The sequence below is a fragment of the Helicoverpa armigera genome, chromosome 28, assembly GCF_030705265.1.
Source record: "Helicoverpa armigera isolate CAAS_96S chromosome 28, ASM3070526v1, whole genome shotgun sequence".
NCBI classification, from domain to species: Eukaryota; Metazoa; Arthropoda; class Insecta; order Lepidoptera; family Noctuidae; genus Helicoverpa; species Helicoverpa armigera.
Genome location: NC_087147.1, coordinates 2,434,116 through 2,456,954, shown reverse-complemented (window position 1 = coordinate 2,456,954; position 22,839 = coordinate 2,434,116). Strand labels below are relative to the sequence as shown.

General features: G+C 35.7%; 1 protein-coding gene across 1 annotated transcript; it reads left to right on the top strand.

The window, feature by feature from the left end:
• The first annotated feature begins 538 nt into the window (after positions 1–538).
• On the top strand, positions 539–22,771 carry LOC110380160 (uncharacterized). Its single transcript, XM_049851585.2, has 4 exons — positions 539–805; positions 19,329–19,481; positions 20,057–20,183; positions 20,876–22,771. The coding sequence occupies exons 1-4, from the start codon at positions 750–752 to the stop codon at positions 20,915–20,917; spliced, it is 378 nt and encodes a 125-aa protein (XP_049707542.2). The 5' UTR covers positions 539–749; the 3' UTR covers positions 20,918–22,771.
• The last annotated feature ends 68 nt before the right edge of the window (positions 22,772–22,839 follow it).

Below are 22,839 nucleotides of genomic sequence, written 5' to 3'. Positions count from 1 at the left end.
AGTAGCTCCCACGGGACGTGGGTGAAACCGCGGGAAAACGGCTAGTCAGAAATAAATGAACATTAATTTTATTTATCTCTTTAATCAATTAATTAGATTATCACTAATTTTATTTATTATTCAATTATAATAATTGAATGAAGGATTACTATTAGTTAGAGTGACTTATTATACCTACTGATACTGATGAATTATACCTACTTTTCTGCCGTTAATAATTTAGGGCACTGCCCGAGGAATAGGTACCTACTTATTATTCATATCAAATAGACGAGAGGGGATGTAATTAGAAGCCCACAAATGCAGATGAGACTGAAATAAAATATATTAGTTTGAGACTGTCGTCTAGATAGGACGTGTGCTGTTTAAACATGTATATTACACACAGTAATACATCGCAACTAATATATAATATATCAACCTAAATGCCGGACATATACAACGATAAACAATTCACGTTGTAACTAACATTGAAATAGATAAAAGCACGATTTCTACAAATTTTGCTTTTAATGTTCATTCATAATCTGACATAATGTAGGACTAAATGGAAATGTGATAATAAGACATTAAAGTAATGAATGATTCGCGGGTCAATTTAAACAAATGAGGTTGTGTTTAATTCTCAATAAATAAACATAGTGTATTAACATTGTTTAAGATGAATATTAGGTGGAAGATCTTGTATAAAAGTGCGGTGAGCCCTGATTTTAGTACATTTTGTGAAAAACTTTCATTTCACTAACACAATGGACCTTTTTGCTTTGATCCGGAATATCCTTGGTGTTGCGTCTATGGTTTTGATGTAAGTATTTTTTTTTTTGAATTTCTACTTTATTGCGTCCTTTTAAAGTTTGAATTTCAATGGATTATAATACCTGTCTTCTTAATCGTAATTTATTATATCTTCCAATGTTGAGTGCGATAGTTTTAATTTTGACAGCTAAATGTCATTCATTGCAGCTTTTGCACATATGAACGGAAGAAATAACCATTTGTATGCGGCAATGAACTTTTATATCAATTGTGAATCACTTTTTACGTAGGTATACCTACACCGGTAACGAGTAAACATTTGTTGTTACTGTTATCAGTGCATAATTATTACCTATAGTAATATAATAGTTGATAATTATGACCATTTTCCTGCATCTTTTGTGACCTTTCAGATAACTTCTGTTTGTTTTGTTTGTGAAATAAATTATTATTAGGCTACCTTAAATAAGTACCTAACGGTTTATCATTAGGCATCTTATTTGACCACATAAATATAAAACCTAGATTTTGTTTATTTTACCATTTTTTTTGTTTTCGATTAAAAACTGAGTGTATCGGGATGTACGATAAACTGTAGGTCCTGGCTGTCATTTGAACACCTTTGTCAGTCGTAGCGGGAAGTCAGAAGCCAGTAAGTCTGATACCAGTCTTACAGCTTAGGGGTATTGGATTGCCCCAACTATGTTGGGGTCGGATTCCAGTCTAACTGGATGCAGCTGAGTACCAGTGTTTTACAAGGATCGATTGCCTATCTGACCTCCTCAATCCAGTTACACGGACAAGCCAATACTTGTGTAGGTAACGACTGAAAAAGATGTTCAAATGACAACTGGCACCTAGGTACTGTTTACCGTGCCCTCCGAATCAACAATAATTTTATAAAACCGTGAGACATAATGATTAGAGGTACCTAGGTACTTATTTACCATTTTCGATTATGTAACAAATACCTACATAGTTCTAGATATATACATTTACTAGCTGTTGCCCGCAACTTCGTCTGCGTGGCCAAATAGAATAGTCAAAATACTACTTATCCCGTAGGTGCATTCTTTCACGTGACAGTATAATTAGGATTAGCACTTAGCAGTCGCATAGATTCATTGATCAAGGTTGTGTTTAATATGTCAGTGAGGAAGGCAATCCGCAGCAACCAAACAAACAGATTACCTACAGTTCAGTTCGAAGGTAATTAACTGGCGGAGAATCTTAACACCGCGATTCAGAAATGAGACGAAAATGCACAGCGCCATCTAATAGCGGTAGGCAGAACTTCTCAACATTTAGAACTAAACATTATTTTGTTCGTTCCATTACGTACTGATAGGTTCAAACTAATACATTTTACATCCTTCATCATCCCTTATTTTATCACCTGTGGGGGTTGAATGGGGGTTGAATTAATCAAAATCGTATTTAAGCGAACGTCATCATAAAATTCTGATTCGTCATCAGGACTTCTTTATAAAATCTAAGAAGATGTATACAAACTTTCATCCCCTATTTTATCCCCTTAGGGATGGAATTTATCAAAATCCTTTCTTAAGGGTTGCCTACGCCATAGTAGCTTTATGCATGCAAAGTCTCAGTCCGATCGGTTTAAAATTGACAAAGTTTCATACAAACTTTCATCCCCTATTTTATCCCCTTGGGGGTAGAATTGATCAAAATCCTTTCTTAGCGGATGCCTACGTCATAACATCTACCTGCATGCCAAATTTCAGCCCGATCCGTCCAGTGGTTTCAGCTGTGCGTTGATAGATCACTATGTCAGTCAGTCACCTTTGAGTTTTATATATTTAGATAGATATAGGTCCACTAGGATTTTTGTATTGCAGTTGGAATATGTGTGGTATTTTATATTTATCATACATACCTACTCAAATTAGTCCAATAATATGTGTCCAAATTCAGTGGGAATACGCTATTATACGATAGCAGCTGTTCCGTGGTTTCATCTGCATCCCGCCCGGGGTAGGTACTTGAGCTTGTAGACGGATAAAATATACGTTATTTGGGAAAAGTATAGCTTTCCAACAACGAAATAAGTTTTCTTCTGATGTACAAGCTACATTTGTAATTACTATTAAGTTTCATAAAATTCCGTTTAGTCGCTATCCTTCCTATAGATAGCTTTATGCTCGTACATCATAATATTCATCCTTCATATATTCAGACTTTTCGGACCCTTAATAAAAAACCCTTCCTTTTTAAAAGATTTCAGTCGGAAGTATACCCACTAAATACCTGGTCATTGTAATGTGCGTACTAACATTCATCTTCATACTGATTAAAGAGCAAAAACCAACTATCGGCCGACCTAAAGTTTGCAGTGTGCTCTAAGACTTTCTCGTGCTATCAAGCATGACACAACTTCCTTCAAATTAAAATTGAAACGTTCAGGAATCTACACATGGTGAAGGTTTTTCCCATGAGTAGGAACATATGCGATGATTCATATTCATTCAATAGCAGACCGCTTGTAGACACGTCAGTCAATCTGAATGAATTTCAGGAGCGGGAAATGATATCAATCATTTTTAGATAGTGACTTCTATCTGTACTAGTATGTACTTAATGTAAATTATAGAGAGGTATTTTTTCTGTTGCCCTAATCGGACCAGTAGTTCCTGAGATTAGTGCGTTCAAACAAACAAACAAACAAACTCTTCAGCTTTATATTGTTAGTATAGATATACTAGTTACCAATGGGTACTTACAACCTAGGTATTCAGGCCAAAGTTCACCGGCAACAAAAATATTTTTGTAAAAAGAAATGTTTTTTTAAACGGCCCTGAAAATTACATAAAGCAGTTCTTTAAGAAAACTGTCTTTTATATTGTTGGCCTTTGTAGTCTAGATTTTAATCATCCTTGACCCCCACTTCTTAGAAAAAAATACCTGAAACAAGTAAACAGAGCACCAATTAAATGAGGTGACAGGTCACGCATGAGATAGCAGTAGGTATAAATTGAAAATATAAATATTTTTTGGCCTTGCGGATAGCCCGCACCCCGGTCGGTACCTACCTAATTTATTCACACTGTAACGTTATTTTTTAAGACTACTTATAAGTAATTTTCCTTCTAAATCATTTCCTATGATAAAGAATTGTTTCCAAAATTCATCCGAATTCGTATAAAGCCATGCACCACTGTTTTTTTTTGAAGTGTCTGACTGTTTCTTAGTGCTGTTGACAGTTGCTGTCAATCATATTTTACCTTGAAAACTGACAGCTGTCTACTGCACAAGGTCTGCCGGGGCTGCGGGATCGTTCGAAAGAGTTACCGCGGCCCTGGTACATAAAAGGCTTACGACGGAACACGATGGTTTTTAGTCAGTAAGAGTCTGACACCTTTCATCATACATTTGATGATTTTTGACGTCATTTAAAAAAAAACATTCGGTATAATAACCGTATTCTGGTGCAGATGACAGTAACGGCTTTCAGTACATAAAATGTTAGATACAGTGAGTTCAAACAACTTCATAAAGAAAAGTTACCGAGCAATACGATAAACGTAGGTAATGTACCTATAAAATGATTTATCAGCATTATTAGTTATAGGTATTTAGTTTATAGGGTCAAAAGTTAGTAGGTAGGTAGATAAGATTTTACGTGAACTCCTTACATAATACTTAGTGATTTCTTGGTAAATCAAGATAAGTATTTATTTTACTAATAATATTTTTTTTCTATAAAACTTTGAATTGAAGATTAAAGAACGAAACCTAGTCGTCATCATCCTCATCCTCCGAGCCTTTTTCCCAATTATGTTGGGGTCGGCTTCCAGTCTAACCGGATGCAGCTGAGTACCAGTGTTTTACAAGGAGCGACTGCCTCTCTGACCTCCTCAACCCAGTTACCCGGGTAACCCAATACCATTGGTTACACTGGTGTCAGACTTACTGGCTTCTGACTACCCGCAACGAAACCTGAAGCCTTGACAAATATAAAATATTTAGAGAGTTTCCTGTAACCTAAGTTATAAAAATCGATTTATGAATATGTGTTACGGTAATAAACACAAATCAAGCAAAAGATTTATTTTCAGTTATGAACAAGTACTTAATAGTCAATAATGAATGAATGAACATAAATATTATTATGAAACAGGAAAACGGCTGTAAAACGATATGGACGATGAATTAAGAATAGGTATTACTACGCGAAGTTTCCGATTCATCATGTATCACAATCAATGGTTATGTAGATATACCAATCGTAAAAATATAATATATGGCCTAGGCAATAATATACATATGGAGTACTAGCTTCCGCCCGCGGCTTCGCCCGCGCAGGGTTCGGTTATATCGCGTTTCCAAGAGAATTCTTCAAAAGTCCGGGATAAAAACTATCAATGTCAACTCTATCTTTGTACCAAATTTTATTAAAATCAGGTCAGTAGTTTAGACGTGTAAGCGTAACAGACAGACAGACCGAGTTACTTTCGCATTTATAATATTAGTAGGGATAGAGTCGTGATGGCCTAGTGGGTAAAGAATCAACCTCTGAAGTATGATTGTGTGTGTTAGATTCCAGGTCAAGCAAGTACCAATGCAACTTTTACAAGTTTGTATGTACTTTCCAAGTATCTTTATCTTGGACACCAATGACTGTGTTTCGAAGGGCACAGTTAGTAAGTAATTGAGGTCCCGTTTTACCCATTGGGTAGCCCCAAAATTGCATCGGCTTGCCGAGATATCACGGGAAAACGTAGTAGGTACTTATAGATGGAACAAAAATCGTGCCAACACTGAAATACTAAAATAGTGTAGTATATGTATCAGTATTTATAAATAACATTTAAATCTAAAAATAGCTTTTATCTTGTATAATGCGAACGAATATATTAGCGAGTCATTATCATTAGGCTGCGTACGGACTGAGAGTTTAAACGCTGCGTTTTTATTCTTAGGTACTACAGGAACTATAAATACGGATTTCTGTTTTGTTTTTCACGCTTTTACGCATACACGTAAAGCTTGTAAAAATGATTTTCATAACAAATATGTAAGTCGGTGGTACAAGAAACTACTGAACCGATTAGATTTTTTTTTCACTCTTTGAAAGTTACACTGTCTCCAAGTAACATAGGCTATGTTTTAAAATACCGGTACGGAAAGAAGTTCCCCGGGACGCGGGTAAAACTAGTTATCTTCAACTGGAGCAAAAAATCGACTTTTTGTACTTAGGTACATACACTATAAAATATTTATTTTATTGTAATTTTCTATATTTGATATTATAGTAGCATTAAAAATACACCAGATGTGAAATGAAAATGCTTGGTGACAAACGGACAGAGAAGTCTTAGTAGATATTAGCGTCCCGTTTAGTTGTGGACCATAATAAAAACGACTACAAATATCAAAACGCAGCGTTTTAGTACTGCGTTCGTCAAACAACAGCCTAGTCTGTGAGAGACCTTATTTTATGTAGTTATAAATACGTGATAGAGATAATAATATTCTCGTTACATTAAGTATTTCTAATGAAATAATTTGACAGATGACCCAATTAATCTAAGTTATTTTGGTCTTTTTGGGCAGATGATTTGCCATAATTGGGATTTTTGGGCCATCGTTTGGAGACACATTGCAGACTAAATAGTTCGTTGACCCCATGGTTGTCATAATTTTTTTTTTGATTCCAAACAACTTTTCAGTCGGTCTGATACTGGCTAAATACCAGATCTTTGTAATGTGCGTACTACCACATTGTTACCTTTATAGTTATCATCCATTTTCCTATTGATTTATGAGACCAAACTAATTATCAGTCGACTAAAAGGACAGTAGTATTACATGACATTATCCGTCAGTTGCACAAACGTCCATTAAAGTTAAAGCTTCATTAAATCTATTGCTGTCACTTTTTATCTTGTTGACAAAGAAAGTGTTAGCAATAGATATAATGAAGCTTTACTTTAATGGAGGTTTATGCAACTGACGGTATGTCAATTAACTTAAAAAGTAGCTGCAGTAACCTATGGCTAGGCTTTGAAAAAAAACGAGGAAAGAATTTTCCTGCTTCGAAACAGATGAAAATATACATACTTCAATTGCAATACAATTGCATTAGCACAGTAATATGATTGAAATATCATCATAATGTTTCAATTTACTGCGCGTGTTTCCCGATGCTTTATATTTAGATTTTCTTCAAAATCATTTGGAGAGTAATACGGAGAAATGGCGTAGATACGTACTTAGTGTCTAAATTGTTGTAATTTTAAAAGTTTTCCCGACTGTCATTGAACTTCTTTGGCAGCCGTTACGGGTAGCCAGATGCCAGTAAGTCTGACAACAGTCTAATCAAGGGGTATTGGGTTGCCCGGGTAACTGGGTTGAGGAGGACAGATAGGCAGTCGCTTCTTGTAAAGCACTGGTACTCAGCTACATCCAGTTAGACTGGAAGCCGACTCCAACATAGTTGGGCTCAACGATGAAATTCCTTTGTTGACAGTTTATAGGTACGTAAAAGAGTAATGTTAGTTACATGATATAACTAAACACAGATACAATTCAGCTGCAAATTGGTGAGGAACTTGGAACCAGTAAACGAGTACAGGATATTTTATCCCCACCCAATACCTACGGGAAGGAGTTCCTTCTTGACGCAGGTGAAACCACGGGCAGAAACTAGTTTTTTCACAGATTTTTTTTTTTCAATTCCAAATTCCGGTGTTTTGTTTTCATGACAATGTTCTGTAATTTCTTACGTCAAATAATGTTTAACCGAACTGAAAACAGGTGCCAATTTTCCCAGTATTTATGTTGCGATAAATCTGTTTGAAAATATTCGTAGGTATATTTAGTAAGAGTTTTCCTGTTTCCTAATTGTTTTATTTACATTTTAGTAGTAGATGTTAGTGAAGATAATATTTCATATACATATTTATTTATTTACTTCTGCCCGTGAATGATTTGAATGAACAGCGGCGGCCCTAGCCATTGCGGGGCTACGTGCGGCAGGTCTTATGCGAGGCCCTTTGTCCTACGTAGGGCTGCCATTTCGAATTCCGTCAAACCCGGAAAAACATTAAAAAACCCGGACATTTGGCGTAAATCGCATTTTTTCCCCGGACGAGTCCGATTTTTTTAAAACAAAACTAGACCTAATTTTTAATATTAGCATATACTTAAATTCAATGAGGTGCTTCCTTACATGAAAAGTCAGGGCCCTAGCTCATGTAGTACCTAGTATTGAAAGATTGTGACTTAATGTATTTCGAAGGTCGTAAATAAGAATGCTCATATGGAAACTAGGAGTTACCTTCTTGTTAGTTAGTAATAGGACTTTAAAATGGCGCTACCTTTTTGATAGGTTAGTTAGACAAAAAAATACAAATAACTGCAAAGTGAAGTTGCCGCGAGCGTAGCGAGCGCGAAAATTTTTGAGTTTTGGGTCACTAAAGCACCAGAAACTTGTACCTATAATAAAAAAAAACCGCAAAGTGAAGAAGCCGCAAGCGAAGCGAGCGCAAAATTTTTTGAATAAATTATTGGGATATTAAAGTAGCAAAATGTAAAAAAAAAATAGTGCCAAGAAAAGAAGCCGAAAATTTTTGAGTTTTGGGACACATCGACTTCTGCAGCAAATGCTTGTCTATTTGTAATTTTACAAGGTTAAACTTCCATACAAGGCAAGCAGTCTCATGTAATACTTATACTATGTTTTCAACTCGTAGTTGATGAAGGCGAGGCAGGCTATGAATTGGCTTGGTTGGTGGATTTAACGATTGTTATTGAAAAACCTGTTTGACTTCTTATCCCCTCAAATCGAGTGATCATCCTCCAAAATCTGCTGGCCCTAGGAATGTATGGCTGGGTTATTCGTATACCCTGCACCATAGGTTAAGACGGCCCTGTGAAAAATCTTGGACACTTCTTGAAACCCCGCCCGGACGGCCTCCAAACGAGGACAGATCCGGGGAAACCCGGACGGATGGCAGCCCTAGTCCTACGTGAAAAGTATGTGTTGCGAGAGTAAGCTGGTGTTTTGATTTAGCTAATCGTTGTTTGAGGAGAAAAGCTCAACTTAAACAAATTAATAAAATTTTATTTTTACTACAGTTTATATTTCAAGAATCACAAAATTAACAAATATTAAAATGATCTGATGCTTGCGACTTTTCTTAAGACTAAAATCTTTAATTAAAGTAGAATAATGGAATGAATGAGCAACGTCATTTTTGATCGAAAGAATAGCAAGGGCTGAAAGTCGATCTTGTGTCATCGAATTCCTTAAACATGTTTTAATAATTTTAAGCCTCAAAAACTGCTTTTTCTTTACTATTGTTTTATTATTCGAATTCTAAGGACTATTTCGGTAGTTTATAAATTTTAATTAAATTATTTTCTAATATACCTGTATATTTCAGCACCGAGATAATCAGGGCCGTCTTTAGCTCATGTAGCGCCCGGGTGCAATCATGACCCAAGAGCCCCTATGTATTGAAAGATTGTGACTTGAGTAGTTCGAACGTCGTAAATAAGAAAGTTCATACGGAAACTAGGAGTTACTTCTTTGTTAATAAAAGGACTTAAAAGCAGCGCTATCTTCTAGGCTAAAACATGATGAAAAAAAAAACAAAACAAGTGGAAAGTAAAGAACCCGCGAGCGTAGCGAGCGCAAAAAAATTTTGAGGCTTAGGTCACTAAAGCGCCTAAACTTGTATAATAAACAACAGTGCAATGTGAAGTCGCGAGCGTAGCGAGCGCGAAAATTCTTGAGTTTTGAAAGTCAGAAAATGCAATTTTTTTTCTTGGATCAGATATATATTTTTTAATTATACATTTTTTATATTAGTGTGGGTTGTAGCGCGAGGCCCCCCCAAGCGCGAGGCCCTGTGCGATGGCACAGTTCGCACACCCCTAGGGCCGCCACTGAATGAATGATGACGATTATTGTTGCTTACCTATACATTCGATAAAAACTTAAGAGACGAAACATAATACAAAATAACTTATATTTTTTATATGAAGCTTGACAAACAAGTTGCTCATAACTTTTCTGAAAAATGATTGTGATAATGATTAATCAAAGTTTATGTACCTGGCTGGACTGATAACGATTAATAAGAGTATATATTTTAACCTTGACAAATGTCCTAGGGGTCAATCACCTCTCTTATAATGATGACTATTATTACCTACATATCGATGACTAGATGTTTTCCTGCAGTTTCACCCGCGTCCCGGGTGAATTTCTCCCCGTACCCCGGTTAAAATATAGCCTAACTCGGTGAGAGTGTAGCTTTGCAACAGTGAAAGAATCTTCAAATCGGTTCGGTAGTTTCGGAGTCTTTAGTTAGAGTATAACAAATAAAAAAATGTTACCTATGTATTAAGACTGTCATGGCAGCGTAGTGGCTAAAAAGCAGCTGTCTCACTAGTTAAATTGTGCGGGTTTAGTTCCAATTTAGGCAGGCATTTACATATCTAACATTCCTAAAGATATATGTATAAAGGGCAAGCAAACCAAAAGGAAAATGCCAATCTGCTGTGATCGTGATATGTGAAATACACGTGTGTATCTACATGAGGAAAGGGCTTAGCCCTGCAGTGGGACAATAAAAAGTCTGATGATGATGACGAATCAAACGTTAAATTGTTTCATTAGAAATACAATTTCAGGAACCTCATATAAGCTCATTAAGACCTTCGAGAAACCCGGATTACGTCATATGTCTTATTAACATTTACAGTTCTCCGTTACAAAGTGTTAATGAGGATTAATTAAACGCCTTAAATTACGAGAACATATGTAGATTCAAGATTCAACGAATACGTTGAATAAATCAATTATTATCTCGGAACATGTTTAGTTCTTGTTTCCTTTCAGCGGAGTACCGGATTTGTCATAGCGTAAAATCTTCAAATTAGGTACTACCGGATACCTTTGTCATAACGTAAAATCTCCTAGGAAAGTAGCGCGCCAAAATGCGGGTGTTCATTTGACGAGGAACGTTACTAGCTCCGAACTGACACGCCTTCTATGGAACTTGCCCATTATTTTCAAAATATAATGACCAATCAATCAATACCAATCTTTGACACGATTGGTTTTAATTTGACAAGGAATCCAAACGTTTGGTTAGTTCTAGTAACTGATCGCGCCTACCGTGCGTTGCTTGACTAACTGCCCAGCAACACAGCTATCTATTAGGTACTTGAAATTAAAAGTAAATACAATGTTAATATTGTACATTTTAATTTATGGACGGATGAAGGTTGTACGTTACATAATATATGCATGTTATCAAATTCCAAAAACTAAAACAAGAAATGTTTGCATTCTCCGAATCCACGACGCTCACGAAAGGAAGTTCGGCATCGAAGTCAAACCACCAATTTATTTAGGCCTTTATAAGCACTTATGAACAAAAATATAAATAATTTGATTCTAGTTGTCCATTCCAAAAGTCAGCAGCGTAGGACTTCCACCAACAAAGACAGACGATCTTATAAAGGTCGCCGGAAGACGCTGGATGCAGGTCGCCTCCAACAGGTATCTGTGGAGATCTAAGGGGGAGGCCTATGTTCAGCAGTAGACGTCCTATGGCTGAGATGATGATGATGATTCCAAAAGTAGCCTCCCATGGAGAACGGGCACTGGCAAAAGATACATCGTTAGTTTTCAGCCGACTTCCTAAAAAGGAGAGGTTTTGTAACATTTCTTATCGCGGTTTTCCTTCAGTTAGTGGCGTCATAAATTTTTTTAACCTAATTTCCTGATAGTAATTAATGAAACATGGCTACTTAATAAGAAAAAAAATATTGAATTGACTTAAAAGGCTCGAGAATAGCCTACTGAAATTCGGCGTGGATTACATGACTGGTTACAGGTATTCATTAATTTTAAATCATATCCTTCAATTTCCCCGCTTTTTCCTGCCCAATTTCATAAAAATGTTTCTACATGGTCATACTTTCCCTGTTAGAATTTTCTAAAGGTATCGGTAAAAGTTGAATCACCGTTTGAATCACGGAGTAAGAAAGATGAGTGGAGATGCCATAATGCAGGTAGGTCAGGCGCCTTCTACTAGGTCAAATACGCACGGTGGGCATCAGGCCCGCCGTAAGCGGGCGTGCAGCGCGTGCACAGCACGCGGGCGGCACGTCCTAGGGGGCGGCAAATCTAGCGAGTTGTCACGTAATATTTAAAAAATACAATATCTTTTTACTAATGATTTGATTTCAATATTTCCGAACACAGCAATAGCGCTAAGAGTATTACTTACACTGCCGGTTTCATTTAGGTACATCTGTTGAAAGGACATTTTCAAAATTATTCTTAAAAACAATTTAAGATTAACCAGTGGCGTAGCGTGGGGCAAATGCTGTTTAGGGGGCGGCAAAATTAAACCAATAAAATTTCGGAAAAAGCCGCCCTAGCTTTGGTCGTCCCTTTGCATCTCCAAAAAAATTCGCGCTCGCTGCGCTCGCGGCTCCATGTCACATATCGCATTTTATCTTTGTTTAATTGTTGGGGCATTCAATTCCGAAAAAACATTTTTCGCGCACGTCCGTTATAGCTTTTTATGATATGTTTACTTCATGAAAACTCAAAGGAAAAAATCGCGCTCGCTTCGCTCGCGGCTTTTGCACTGCACTTCTGTGCATATCTTACTTTTTGACTTTGCTTTATTAATTTACAGTGGTTTTTATTTATTTGTGTCCTTAGACAAAAAAATTTTCGCGCTCGCTCCGCTCGCGCTTCCTTACATATGACTTGTGTCTTATAAGTTGACTTTTCAACGGGAAACCCACCAAATAACATATTTTAATGACTTTAAACATTGTTATAGATATTTAAGTGCGTTGGTTTAAGTTAATCACAATCTTTCAATACATAGGGGCCACTTGGGTAATGATTGCACTGCATTGATGCCCTAAGCAATTGCTTAGTTTGCTTATGGGCTAATCCAGAACTGCTTAGGTTACTCTGAACATTTCAAGTAAATAAAAAGTTATGTGTTATGTATTGCAATAGTTATTTATCCAAAAGTAGGTGGGTTTTCTGCAATCAGAGTGCATGTACATATAGCGGACCCCCTGGATCCGCCCCCCCCCCCCTTATATATATTTTTTGACAAAACGTATGTAGTCATAGGGCGGCATAATCAGTTTTGCACGCGGGCGAACAAACAGCTAGCGGCGGGCCTGGTGGGCATGACCAAAACGATCAGTTACGAGTGAACTAACGTGGTGTTCGGGTTCGGGTTCGGGTCAACGATTTTTGGTATTACAATAAATGGGCGGGTCCCAAAGAAGGGTTATAAACGCGGAGACAGTAACATTCCCCGTCTCGCGAACACCCGCATTTTGTCGCGCTACTTTCTTAGGAGATTTTCCGTTATGGCACCTCCACTAGTCATTTTGTTCGCGATGGTTTGAATCGATTTCTTTAAGTTATGAAATAATTTTAATATATAATTTGTAATTAATAATTATAATTATAAGTAAGTTACGTATTTTGTGGTTAACCTTAATTTGCCATAATCAGTCATTGTAACTAAGCGGTTACTTTTAAAAGGAAAAGTTTAAATATTTTAAATCATCGGCTTTGAAAAAAAGTTCATTGTTTTAACACGTAATATGACCAAAATTAGGTCATATAACAGGTAAATAGGTAACAATAATATTTTCCTTTAAAAAACGTAACACCTATGTTGTGCAACGTAAAGTTCTTCTTAGAATAGAATAGAATAAATTATTCGCCATGAATTAAGCATGAATCAAAGAACAGTATAATTAAGTATAACTAGGATATTAAGTCAGTATGTAATTGCAATCCAGGATCGATGTAAGAGATGATTAAGTCTTTTAATATTTTGACATCTTCACATGATGATTAAGGTCTCTATCATATACTATTTATAATATTATATTCGATTCGAGTGATGCTCGTGCGTTACTTAACATTTTGCGTTACTTGAACTCATTCATATTTTCTTAAAATATTGCTGTTATCAATTATCTTCCTCACGAAGCAATAAAATAGCATTATAATCGTTTATGAGGAAAGTAAAGTAGTCTATTAAGGCTTTCTTAAATCTGCCTTTCTGCCCTTTTTTTTAACGACGTCAAAAATCATCAAATGACCCCTCCCGCTGTGGGTTAGCAGCGGTGAGGGAGTGTCAGACTCTTACTGACTTAAAACCGTCGTGTTCCGTCGTAGGCCTTTTATGTACCAGGGCCGCGGTAACTCTTTCGAACAATCCCGAAGCCCCGGCTGACCTGGCTGCCCCTGACGTAGAATTTTAACAGCGGATACTGCCACTGGAAATGGCAATCAACTGACACTGGCTACTGAATAGCATTCGGCGACGCCTTTATGCGCCGTAATGTCGGTTAGACCCAAGAATAAAACCCACATGAATGGATACCAATCTTCTTATAAAAAAATGAATTGCTGTTCGTTAGTCTGAATAAAACCCGAGAATGGGTGGACCGATTTGGCTTAAGTATTTTGACTTTAAAATGTTTGTAGAGGTCCAGGGAAGGTTAAATGGTAAGAAGTTCGCGGGATCAGCTAGTAGGTATACAATATATAGGGTGACTTTTTATTAGTGACCGATACCGAAACCAGTGATTCTGATCATGATTACAAACAACTTTCCCAAAGAAACTTTTTTTTATATTCATTGGATTTACTGAAAAATCGGTCGTAGTTAAATTTGAAAGCGCTCTTAAGTTATTATGATTGAACTAAAGATTATAGGTAAAAAAAGTGTCTTTCAGACTCACGTGATCAAGAATCGGTCACTAATACCTTACACCACCAATATAGTCACCTTATATAGACTTAGGGGCAATCGAAGTGCAATGTTTTATGATTTTATGGGCCACGAACTTTCTAAGTAGTCGTCAAATGCCATTCCATACCATTTGGGTTTCTCCATACAGGAAAACCATAACATTTTTTAGATAATCTTATGTACAAAAATAAATTACTTGGATGAACCCTTAAAAGCATTCTCTGAATGACATGGTGGATGTCTGTTGTTCGAGGGAGATCGGGATTCGTCGGAACAACTCGTTCTTGTTGCCAATAATCACTCCACGAACAATTGCGTTAGCGCATTACACGGAGAAAGGAAAGATAAGCGGAGATGGCATATGTAATGCAGGTAGGCCAGGCGCCTTCTTGTTCAAATTCGTACAGTGGGCATGAATAAAACGATCAGTTACGAGTGAAGTAACAAGGTGTTCGGGTTCTTTAAGACATCTGTCAACGGTTTTTGGTTTTACTGTGTATTACCTTAATAAGTAGTTCTGTAATTTTTTTTCTTACTCCTATGGTTAATGCATGTCGTGGCAGCCTTTAATTAAAGCTACACTACAAAATGTAATCGTCTGAGTACTATAGCATCTATTTTCTGGTTTATGCTTTCTTGTTTGTCCTTAAATAAATGAATCAATAACAAAAAATGCTCGGGTCCAAAGAAGGCATATAAGGGCTCAAACACTAACGTTCCTCGTCCCCCATTTGCTCACCTACATTTTGGCGCGCTACTTTCCAGGGCGATTTTCCGCGGTGGCACCTCCGCAGCACCGTGAGTCATTTCATTCTCCGTGGCGTGTAGTATTTAAGTACTACATATCTGAGTAGTATAAGAGAGCACGAATGCATTTGTTGATCATTCGGAATCATCCCGACCTCATGTGCAGTTGTGTCGCGCGCGCATAAGTGACAGATTTAAAACTAGAAAACAAATTAGTTTTGACACTCATTTTTTTCAAATACTGTGTATTTTTTTTTATAAGTGTCTTGTGCTGAAAGCTCGTTGTTCAGGTATGTAATTTCTATTCATTTTAATGCTGGTTGTTTGTTGACCTATTTAACACGGGAGGAAAATAAATTGTTTCATTCATAAACGCGTGTGAAACTGTGAGCTTAAAATTGACCGGTTTAGTTCGGAGGATGTGGTAAATTATTTAGATTAACGATAGCATACTTTAAAAAGTATTAATTAACTTTTTCGTAGACGGGAAATCATGAGATGACATTTTCACTGATATCCACAAATTCCTATAGGAATGATAAGAAAAAAATAGTAAAGAAAATCCTAACTAATACTGACTTTGATGTTATAAATCCGAAATGACTCCTGTTTCTTTGTCGCCCTTTCATCTAAGGCTGATTTTTATCTGAGTCAAAACAGTTCGTTGTATATACATTCTTTTTTAATTTTTATATAGTACATATTCAATCAATCTATCTACCATTGTATTTCATGTAACACATGCAGCTAGAACAATTCTAAGCTATTTTAAGACACGATAAACAACGCACGTGTGATGTTATTAACTCTCACAGATGACATTACGAGTCGAATCGAGTTCATATTTATTGTTATTAGATAAAATTCTTTGATTACAACATTCTTGTTGCGGATTCTCCGAATGCAAAGAGTATAAGTATGCCTGTATTATTTTAACAGACTTTCCATTCAAAGTGATTTTCGATGACTTTGATAAGCTCCGAAAGTAACTTTTTAATGTAAATGTTTCTATAATCTATATCCTACTAAAATACGTAATAAAGAGGAAACATATTTTAGTTTGTTTGTTACACTAAATGCTCCGAAACTACTAAACCGATGTACGGACACTATTTCCCACGAGACGGGGTTGAAAGGGATAGTTATCAGTAATTTCCATTTAAAAGTTTTGAGAGAAACTTATCTACATTAAAGTATCATTTCATTTAGTTTATATGAGAATAGCATACATAGGTAGGTACAGGCAATTTTTTATCTGGGTGCGCGAAATAGTTCCCTAGGGATTAAGAAAAAATCACTAATTAATAACTACTTAATACTCAATATTATTAAAATATTAAGTTCGTTTTACCTCAATAGGGTTATCTTTTTTATTGAATAACAAGTATGAAAGAAATAATTAAGATAAAAAAAATATAAACATAGTACTATCTCTACGACAACTCGCGTGGGTACTCCATGCACTTAGATAAAAAGTTCCTTATAGTCTTCCCCGATAAATGGGTTATTTCACATCGAAATAAGTTTTCTAATCTGTCCAGTAGTGTCCAGGGTCCGATTCTCCTAAGTTAATAATGTCAAAATCGAATAGAAATCGAATCGCAATTTGATCGCAATAGCAGTTTTAACCATATCGGGCATTCTGCTACTAATATAAGACCAATCGTATTCCAACGACATTCGATTGATTTGCGATTGGTGTGCTATTTTGGTGATTTTACGGTAGTTTGCTCTACAATCATATTGCAATAGTTAATCATTTGCAGACAAAATGATTCATTATTGCATGACAGAAAAGGATAAAAACGTTTATTTCAAAGACAAAATAGCGGAATGCCACATACGTTTCAATCGTAATCGAGTCGGGATTGGATCGCAGTCGAACGTGAATTGTATGTTGCTTAAGTAAAATTAGGAGAATCCGGCAGGGCTATTTATTTCACATACATTAACGTTTTAAAGTAAGAACTATTGTCAGACAGGCAGTAGCTTCTTGTAAAACGTTGGTACTCTGCTGCATCCGGTGGGACTGGTAGCCGACCCCGACAAGGATGGGAAAAGGCTCCTTTAATGATGCAAAATGACCTCCCTATGCTTACTAAAATTCTATAAACTAAAATAAAAAGAAAGACATACCTATGTAAAATAAATAATGAAATAAAATAAAATATGCATTGCCATGTTGAATGGCAATCCTAAGAATAATGAAGGCTCCACATGATACCAACTTCACACTGAATTGCATAGAATCCGAGCCGGTCTAAAGAGAGAACTGAACGGACCCTAAGCCAGTCCTCTGGTCACGTTAAGTACTTTTTTTATGGGAAATCATCAAATGACTCCTCCCGCTGCAGGTTAGCAGCGTGAGGGAGTGTCGGACTCTTACTGACGAAAACCCATCATGTTCCTTCGTAGGCCTTTTATGTATGTACCAGGGCCGTGGTAACACTTTCGAAAATCCCGTGCGTGACGTACTAAGTTCCTTATGTTATCAAGCATATTATTTAGTAGGTACCTATTATAGGTTACGTCAACTTGCGTCACAATTAGCTAATTTAATTTAATTTTTCCCTTACCGCTTTTGGTGTATTTAATTATTACGATAGGTTCTAAACTTCCGTTTTTATTATTAAATTTTGACTCGTAATCAGCAGGAAAACCCGTGTAAGTTACTATATTTAAATGTCGTCGCGAATCCTTGTTAGGTCAGTTCATTGCAAGACTCGGAATTAGCAAGTCGCTATATTTTGAGCAGTCAATCAATTCAAAAGGAGGTACGTAACTTTGTCTATGTTTAGAAATAGGGGAAATATTTTTTTATATTTATTTCAATTTTTCTGCCATTTATTTTATGTTCGTTTAATTCTTTTTATTTTAGTTTGTAGATTTTTAGTAATAGAAAGTAATTTTAAGTTTGTAAATTGACTTTAGCCTTTAATTATGATTATTTGTATTAGGTTTTAAAGCTTCAGTTCACTATCTAAAAATTGATGTAGGTTTGTTAGTTCACGAAGACAAAGTTGTTGGCAAAAGTTTTTTATCCATAAGCGGGAGTAGTTCCGTCGGGACGCGTCAGATAGCTAGCTCATAAATATACCTACAACTTACAGTAATTGAAATAAAATCTTAAGATATAATTTCTCCCGTCCGTCCTTTCTTATCTTGCGTTATCGGTGGTCACTATTTATAGACTTCGGAGAACGAACCCAGACATAAATATTAATACAAGTTTTTCCTCATGAGAATTCCGAAGAATTTTAGCGACAGCAAACACGTTTTTACTTATAGAACTTTCTATACGTAAACATACGTAAAAGACATGCAATGATAAAAAAAAAACTAGTCTGTCTGTAAATCTTTGGTACTATATAGTTTGTTTTTATAAACATACATACGTATATTTACTGAAAATATTCTAAAGACTGAAAAAAATCGTTTTCATTCCGAAAAAAATACCCAAGTATTTTTTTTACATAAATGTGTGACAGGCAGTCTCAACGCTCAATAAATACTTGATTAGCATTCCATATGTTCTATTCTATTCATTTTTTTTGTATATGGCTTTTTTCCATATATTATGCAAGTGTTACAATTTAAAGTCTAGACACAATATGGTCTCCATAGGGCACAAAAGAAGTTTGAGAGTTAATTAGAGCTTATTATCTAGCTACTGAGCTACTATTACATAAAATTATAATTATATTTAACAACGTTTTAGTGTACATTTGAGTGTCTATGTTCGTGGGTGTGTGAGTTTGTCATCCAAGCCATTTTCCCAATGTTGGGGTCGGCTTCCAGTTTAACCAGATGTAGCTGAGTACCAGTGCTTTACAAGGAGCGACTGCCCTATCTGACCCCCTCAACCCAGTTACCCGGGTAACCCAATACCCCTTGGTTAGACTGGTGTCAGACTTACTGGCTTCTGACTACCCGTGACGACCGACGGTGTCTGAGTTTATGTGTGTACGTTATGCGTTCATCGTCACGAACGTTGTCTTATAATATAGTTTAAAATATAATATTCATTTGTTTCAGTTCGTGTCCAAACGAAAGCGAAGGTTTCGTGGCTATTAGTTGGCCTAAAGGCGCTACCAGACCTGTGCTTTGGCGAGAAGTGTACTACCCATACAACATGGCCGGAGAACCTTTAATGAAACGACAGGAGGCGGACGAAACAGAGGCACCAAAGTAATTGTTTTTTATTGTTTAGAATCATACTCATGCCTTACATTACTTAATTCGTTCCTAACTATGTTGGGGTCGGCTTCCAGTCTTACCGGATTCAGCTGAGTACCAGTATTTTACAAGGAGCGACTGCCTATCTGACCTCCTCAGCCCAGTTACCCGGGCAACCCAATATTAAGCTTACTCTTGATAAGAGTGGTGTCAGACTTACTGGCTTCTAACTACCTATAACGACGGCCAAGTATGTTCAATGACAGCCGGTACCTACAGTTTAACGTGCCCTCCGAAACACAGCAAAATATATTATGAATATACATAAGTCATTCGCCCGCGGCTTCGCCCGCGTCGTGTATTGATAAGAAGCAGCCTATGTATTAATCCAGGGTATCGCCGATCTTCATACCAAATTTCAACCAAATCGGTCTAGCCATTCCTGCGTGAAAGGATAACAAACATACATCCATACATTCTCACAAACTTTCATAATATTAGTAGGATTACATAGTTGAATATTTGTGGGATATTATTAGGATTAGTAGGATATGTTTATGGAAAAATAATACAATATTTTTTTACAGGTTTGAGAAGATAATTCATGACAAAACCTTACCTACCTCCTCCTATGAAGATACGGAGGTCTTCAACGGACCAGAAGCTTTTGAAGCTGATCTGAATGACGACAGTTCCACTAAGAAGACGGAAGAGGCAAGTCTCATATATATTACAAACTAGCCGTCTTACCGCGGTTCCACCCGTGTCCAGTGGGAAATACTGTCCCATGCTACTCGGGTATTCTTAAAATCGGTCCAGTAGTTTTTGAGTTTTTCCATTACTTACAAATAAAAACTTTTCCCTTTTTATTATATTAGTAAATACTAGTTGCTTGCGATATTTTTATATCTGTTATTTTGATGTATGATTTCTCCAAAATTTTTGACGACTCGGACTATCGCGCGATAAAACTATTCAAAGCAAGTTTTAATATGTAATGCTATAAAATATTAGCTATATATTAAATCAAAGTAATGAATGACCTGGCATTCGAGAATCAGTAAGATCAGTCCTTTCACACTAGCGATTTTTTGTTGCTCGTATCAATGTTGCGACACATTTCCAACGGTATAATATGTTGATCGTTTTTAAATGTCTTCTTCCTCATCGAAAGTTGACAATTATTTGCTGTTAATACACGCGACACCGAACTGAGCAGAAAATCAGAAAAGGTAGTGTAGTGCAGTGCTGCAAAAGAAACTGTCAACGAATATTCGGGTCAACTCTAGGCCGATAGTTCAGTTGCGCGTCTGGTGCGAATGTTCAAAAATTACATTGACTTCTACTAACTAATATATTGTCAAAATTAACATAATGGTATTTATTTTAATATTTTTAAATTACAGGACCAAAACGACGAAGAACAAAACGGTGAACCGGAAAACTAAAGACCCAAACGAAAAATATAGGATGAAGCTTCCAGAAACATAGATGAAAGTATTTACGTTATAATTATTTAAATTATTATTTTAATATAGAATCTAACAAACACTATAATGGAACCATCTAATGAGTAGTCAAAACGTAGATTTTATTGTATTAGAATGTTATCTATGAAGATTTAAAAGTATTAATATAATTAATACATATTTATTTGTAGCAATAGGGTAGCAACTTTTAAGTTGTAGCTTGCTGTGAAGTCAAAGTCATATTTAAATAATATATTATTCCAATAGTTATTTGTATTACAAATGAAAAGTTGTTGCTTGCTGAGAGCTCACTGTTTCTGCTAGTCAATGTAAGTTTATAAGTTATACCTATTATTGTTATTTTGTTAATGCCAATATTTCAATAGTCAGTCCACTTTTATATTTGAAATATATATGATAAGTTTTTAGTATATTATAAATGTGTACTAAATCTGTCAAACTGGCATAATATTTAGACTGGAAATTATTTTTTTTAAACTATCAAGAACCCCATATGTATGAGTCATGTCAAATCCATATATTTATTAAGCAAAACCAAAGATGGATTAAATATTGGAAACGACCATTAATCACTAACAATACTATAACATAAGAAAATGCGTACAATTATGCCAGTTCATGGTTTTCCCTCATAAAACTGCGACCATAGTGACGAAATGTACGTTTGCTAATTATTAAGGAAAAAAAATAAATAGGTTTTATTACTCATAATTAATCTGTCGGCTTTACCACCTGATGGAAGTAGGTATGTTCCAATTGTGAATTTTATTTATTACGTAATTGGATTTTTTTCAGGCTGTGAACTGTATGTTAATAAGTTTAGTTAATTTCTGCACACTGCAACCTTTTAGTCGGCCGATAGTTGAAGAAAATCTTGACTCCAATCTTTTCAGTCGGTCTGATACCGGCTAAATATCTTTGTAATGTGTGTACTACCATTCATCTTCATACCGATTTATGAGCCCAAACAAACTGTCGGCCGACTAAAAGTTTGCAGTGTGCAGGTACTCTAAAACTGAGTTTCTATCATATTCGTGTCTAACGTTAAAATTTACCGATTGTACTAAAATTTTCAGTATTTCAGTAATTTCTATTACTTATCCTAACACATACACTTTTTTTTTTGCTATAGGTATATCGGGAACTGTTGATACGAATTGTAACATTCTATTCCATAGAAAAGCTAGATATTCGGCTGTGCCATAGAATATATTTTATTATTAATTTTAATTATATATTAATTAATGTGCCATTAAATTATTTATTTATGTGTTAAGGTACTTTTTGAATGCGTATGCGTTCACAACGTACCTTTATTATGTTCCTTTTATTATGTACCTAGGTACCCATTATATTGCGACAAATGTATGAATGATTTAAAATAGTATTTGGCCATAGCAAAAGTTGATGTTATATGTATTAAAGAGACAAGTAAAAAATGTATTTGTGTCAGTCCACGGCAAAAGGTATCTTATGGGTAATGGCACTTAAGATTATGTTTCTATAGTCTAAGCAAAACTTGTGCAATTTTTGTTTCTAAATAACTTAAGCGCCAAAGTACATAAGGTAGCTTTTTTCATGGAAGGATACATTAATTATGAAGAAGTATGGTTGAATGAAGATATTTTAATGCAATAGTGTTAGTTACAACCAGTATTATAGATTAAACTATTTAATTAGTTTTATTTTATTTATGACTACTAGGTATGTATTATTTTAATATTGTGTATTTAGAAAATTGGAATTGAAAATGGAAACTGATCTGAAAAATTCATGTATTATTCAAAGTAAAATATACTCCTTGTATTTTAACACTGTTTTTTATTTAGAACTACCCAATATAAAAAGCTAAATCTTTTTTATTAGGGCCGATAGAAATA

Bases quoted from the DNA above. Each gene is read 5' to 3' on its own strand.
- LOC110380160 (XM_049851585.2), top strand. From the start codon at position 750: ATGGACCTTTTTGCTTTGATCCGGAATATCCTTGGTGTTGCGTCTATG. The intron at 806-19,328 runs GTAAGTATTTTT...CATTTGTTTCAG, and splicing joins GTTGCGTCTATGGTTTTGAT to TTCGTGTCCAAACGAAAGCG. The intron at 19,482-20,056 runs GTAATTGTTTTT...ATTTTTTTACAG, and splicing joins GACGAAACAGAGGCACCAAA to GTTTGAGAAGATAATTCATG.